Consider the following 5,502-nt stretch of genomic DNA (forward strand, 5'->3'; position numbering starts at 1 on the left):
TAAACTAATTTATAAGTAAGCCTTTCTAAAATAATTTTAAAAATTCTAAATAAACAAAAAACGTTGTTTTTCAATTTATTGTCAACGCAATTATAATGTTTTTTTTCAGATTTTTTTAAGGCCTGGTATAACCTTCTTGGTACCCTTGATAAGATGGAAAACGATTCTAAAGGAACCGCAGCTAGAGCGGCTATTACTTTCCCGCCCCCACCCCCACCTGCCAGCTCACCCCTTTTTTGCACAGGATGTGCGCAGACAACAGGCATTTAAATTGTCATGGCAAGCAGCCTAGACGACAGCCGACTACAAGGACACGCAGAAAGGCTTGTCGCTGGTCTAAAAGTGGGCTGAAAAATAAGGGGAGTTGGGCGGACTGGAAATGTCTGCGCGCTTGGCTGTGCTTTTTGTGCGAAATGTGGGGAGAAAAAAATATTACAGCCTGACGGAGTGGCAGTGGCAAACATATTTACACCTTGTTGCCATATGCTTAATGAGCAAAAAGGCAAGATGAAGGATAAAAATGGGGGCGGGCAGGCGGAAAACCCAAGGAGAATGCCTGGCTGCCTTGCAATTGTAATTTTTGTTAAATTAACACGTTGCCAACTGTTGCCAGACGGAAAATAGGGTCTCTCCTCTTCTTGCTTGTTGCAGGAAGTTGTCAAGTGGCGTCGGCATAAATTCAATTAGCAAAGTGGCCTCGAGGGGCGATGGAGCTGGGCTGGTATGGGCTCAACTGAACTGAACTGGAGTGGCTTTAAGAAGATATCCGATTCCGAAAATCCAGCACAATATATATATTAGCTTCTGTGCATGGGCATTCGCATTTCGTTAGCCTTTTTCGACTCACAATCAGCGCAGTGAAGCGCACATCCTGTCAGCCTGAATGATTGTCCGGAGCTGTGTCCCGCTCTTGATTTAAACCGAAACTGAAATGCACACAAATGGATTCCGAACTTGACCTCGACAGCCCATTCCCTTCTCTACGGTTCACCCAAGCCGGTTTCTATTATTTTGTGAGCTTTATTTATACACGACTGGGGATGGGAAAAGTTCACTGAGGGAAAAGCCAGTAGTCACCAGAACTATGCCTTTTTTGGTACAACCTTTTTAAAACCTTTATCTAAATATCTAAATGTGAATTCAAAGACTTTATTTAAGATTATCTAAAATGTTTAGATATATTTTATATGTGAATCATTTAGCTATGTCATTTCTATCAGTGTTCTTCTTTCTTTTCCCCATTTTGTTCAAGTCAATTTTGGTTTGCCTTGCCATGATTTGATGCGTGTGGGTGTGGCTTTGAGTGGGTGAACCCGGTTGGTGGTTAAGATTATGGCTCTGGGCCACTCAACATTTATGCGCGATCCGTTGGCCTGGCGACAACATCTTTCGATTTGCACCTGCAATTTGCTCCAGGCAACCACTAAAATGTGTCACTAAATGCTCGGCAGGCGAAACAGCACTGCACTCTGTACACAACACTACAACCCGCCATCCGAGCAGCCAGCAATCAACCAAACAAAACTCAACAATGCCGCGGGGTTTGCTTAGGATAGTGTATTAATGCAAGTGTTATGGGGTCGCTTTGCTAAGGAAACTAGTTTTGAAACTTCGACTTAAGATTTCTTTAATATTTGTTCCATAAAACATGTTCTTGTTATATAAAAAAAAAGACCAATCGGAAAAAAGATATTAGATATATATATAAGATATATTAGTTGTTTGATAATAATGTATTCAACAATGGTTCACCCCTTTTCACTTTAATGGGAATTCCCATAAGATCTTTAAGATAATAGTCCTCCAAGTTAGGATACTTTAGAATTCGATGCTTTCCCTGGCTGCCCAGCTGCCTGCTTGTTCTTCTTAGTTGGTTATGCATTTGTTAAGCCCGCGAAAAGAAATTGCAACTCTGGCTTTTCCCCCTCCGGTCTCTGGTTTTGAGCTCCTGCCTTACGACGACTGCTGCTGCTACACGCCCAGTAATTGCCATTGCACTTGTTGTAGTGGATGTAGTCGTTGTAGTCCTTGTCCAACGCCTGCCACGCCCACTCCTCGCTAACCGCCCACTGGAAAACTCACGCTTGCACCCGTGGAGCCACTAAAAACAACCGCAACACAAAACTATTTTGTTCACGCAATGCGAAAATGCATTGTTGTTGGCGCTCTCTTGCCGCTGGCATTTGGCGTTACGTATACGCAACGTATGCCAGGGCGCAATTTGCATTTGTATGCACATTGTTGTTCAAGAGGGGGGGTGGCATAGGGGTTGGAGGGGCTGTGGGCGTGGACTTTGGCTTGGTTTCCCTTGTAATTGCTTTAAACGTCATCATCACAGCCTCTTGCTCCGCAGCTGAATGCATTCATTGTTGTTATTGTTGGACTACGACTACGCTCTGAAGTTTATTAAATTTGGTTTTGATTTAGCAATCAATATTGAATTTAGTTTGGCATTGTTACAAAATTTCACTTGTAAGCCTATTAGATAATCCAATGAAATGAACAATCCTTGGCGGGAAATCGGCTTCATCAGCAGGCCGAAGAAACATTTAAAAGTCATTCGGATCAAGAAACGCATTGCAAGGCGCAGGAAAATCTTTAAGCAAAGACAAAAGGACTTGATAGAGCTTCATTTAAGGAATCGTATCAAGTATTTAATTATCGAACATCTGGAGTACAGGCTGGCAGATATTAAAACCAAGAAAAAAACACAGATAAGCTTGAAGGAGAATAAAACCAAATGATGAGGCAAATACATTTTTTGACAATTCACAGACAGTGAAAAATTAGCTAATTTAAATTATGATTACAGGATTACCCAATTACCAATAGATGGATAATCTAGAAATTACCGCCTCTGCTTTTTCTACAAATATTTCACACCAAATTAGACAATTTTCAAATCAAAGCCAAGCCAAAGCCATAGATGAACGGCAAATCAATTTCCTTTGTTTGCCACTCCATTCAGATTACGAAAATTTGAAATAAACTTTTGTTGGCCAGCGACCACAAAATCATTTTCAAACTGAGCTCAATAAAAATCAAAGCCACTGAAGAAGCAACGCATTGGATACTAGTGCACAGTCCAAGCCAAATGGAAAGTTTCACAGCATTAATAAATATTTACAGGCACGTCGCGTTCTGGCCTCTTCAATGGAATGGCCTACTGGGCAGTTCCATTCTCAGTTCTCAGTTCACAGTTCTGGCAATGAAATCAAATCAAATATGCGCGCTGACGCTTTATATATCGCACCGAGGAGGCAGCGGGAGCATCGTTCGCTTTGGTGTGCTCACAAGAATTTAAATCATCCGACTTACATGCTACTTACAAGCCAAAGCGCCTATATGTATGCCCCATAAAATGCGAGCAAGCCCGAGTGCAGAATGGGCAAGTGGAAAAATGTCAGAAAAAGCACTGGAAAAGAATAAAAGGGATTCTAATGTTAAATTCTGGAAAAGTATCGAGGTTCTTAGAGGTGAAATAACTATATCAGAAATTGGAAACCATATTCGCAGAATGGGTATTTAAATAACTGGTGTAATTATTCCAACTAGAAGATCTACTAAATATATAAAAGATATAAAAACCAACAAGTTTTAAATGACTCTAATATTTTTATACCCGTTACTCGTAGAGTAAAAGGGTATACTAGATTCGTCGGAAAGTATGTAACAGGCAGAAGGAAGCGTTTCCGACCCCATAAAGTATATATATTCTTGATCAGGATCACTAGCCGAGTCGATCTAGCCATGTCCGTCTGTCCGTCTGTCCGTCTGTCCGTCTGTCCGTCTGTCCGTCTGTCTGTCCGGATGAACGCTGAGATCTCGGAAACTATGGGAGCTAGGCTATTGAGATTTGGCGTGCAGATTCCTGAGCTTCCTACGCAGCGCAAGTTTGTTTCAGTAGACTGCCACGCCCACTCTAACGCCCACAAACCGCCCAAAACTGTGGCTCCTACAGTTTTGATGCTAGATAGAAAATTTTAACTGAAATGTAATGTTCTCATCAATACCTATCGATTGACCCAAAAAAAATTTGCCACGCCCACTTTAACGCCCACAAACCGCAAAACCCTGTGACGCCCACAATTTTCATGCTAGATAAAAAATTTTAACTGAAATGTATTGGTCTCGTCAATACCTATCGATTGATCCAAAAAAAAATTTGCCACGCCCACTTTAACGCCCACAAACCGCAAAACCCTGTGACGCCCACAATTTTCATGCTAGATAAAAAATTTTAACTGAAATGTATTGGTCTCGTCAATACCTATCGATTGATCCACGCCCACTCTAACGCCCATAACGCTTAAATCTGTATACCGGCGGTAGGTGGCGCATTTTAATCTCGCTTTGCTGCTTGCATATCTCCATTTAGCTGAGTAACGGGTATCTGATAGTCGAGGTACTCGACTATAGCGTTCTCCCTTGTTTTTTATATTTTATATTATTTCAAGATCTCTAAGTAAAGGAAATATGGCTTAAAAATTAAGCATTTTTTGAGGATTGCAATTCATTTGGTGATTTTTTCTCTAAGTGTGCTAGAACCTAAAGAAGCCATGGGCTGGGCAACGAAACGGGGTGGCGAACAGTCTCTGGCGGGCAGTTTTTGGACAACGCAGCAGCCTGAGACTGACATCGCCCAGATAGACAGATAGATAGATGGCCATCCCCCTCATTGGACACCCACTTGGCTTCCTTGGCGGGCTGCAACAAAAACAAAGTTATTATTCCGGGGTTCGGACGGCGGGTTTGGCTTTTTATGCACACGGAATTTTTATGAGTTAATTTAATTTATAGTTTTATTATTATGTTCAGGGCATAATAATGGGCAATGGCGCGAGTATCGGGCAGACCTCACTCCTACACGAACAGTCGTTAAGCCCGTCCTTTCATGCACTTTTCAAGTGTGAATCGCCACACTACGATTGCCTCCTTTCTACCATTTTCTAGACCGTTTTGTCTTTTGGCTTTCCTCTTCGGGCCAAACAACTTGTAAACAAGTCGAAATGGCGCATAAATTTAATTTAAACGCCGGACTGCTGGAAAGTATGCTACGATTTTTGCACTGTTGATTTATACGCTAATAAAAGCAATTTCACTGAATGCCAAATGAAAGCAGCTCCACAATCGGAGTAGCTGACAGATAAAAGGGGGAAGAGAGAGAGTGGAGAAAGTCGGAGGGCAGAGAGTGAAGTGAAAGCCGAAGGCCTGCCTTTGACATTGTAGACAAGCTGCTCAAGTGGTTTCCTCAGCTTCTGGCCTGTACATTTTGGCCATTTTGGCGGCCACTCCAAGTTTTATTTACGCAGCAAATTTAATTATTTACTCTGACTTTTCGACTTGAGTCTGTGGGCCAAACTAATGGATTGACCACCACAGCCCTCTCCTTCGGTCTAGCCTTATGATTAACTTTGCCCTTTGCCCTCGCAGTCTAGTCCACTTTAAAATTGATGCTTTAAGCCATTATTAATGCAAGCGAAATCAACGAATTCAGGCTGG

At 41.9% G+C, this 5,502-nt stretch overlaps 1 protein-coding gene across 1 annotated transcript; it reads left to right on the plus strand.

Moving 5' to 3' along the window:
* The first annotated feature begins 2,417 nt into the window (after nucleotides 1-2,417).
* LOC108006021 (uncharacterized) lies at nucleotides 2,418-3,486 on the plus strand. The gene has a single exon (XM_065866570.2). It carries the CDS (start codon nucleotides 2,499-2,501, stop codon nucleotides 2,742-2,744), a length of 246 nt encoding a protein of 81 aa, XP_065722642.2. The 5' UTR covers nucleotides 2,418-2,498; the 3' UTR covers nucleotides 2,745-3,486.
* Nucleotides 3,487-5,502: the final 2,016 nt, after the last annotated feature.

Source organism: Drosophila suzukii, chromosome 3 (assembly GCF_043229965.1).
Source record: "Drosophila suzukii chromosome 3, CBGP_Dsuzu_IsoJpt1.0, whole genome shotgun sequence".
In the NCBI taxonomy this organism is placed as follows: Eukaryota; Metazoa; Arthropoda; class Insecta; order Diptera; family Drosophilidae; genus Drosophila; species Drosophila suzukii.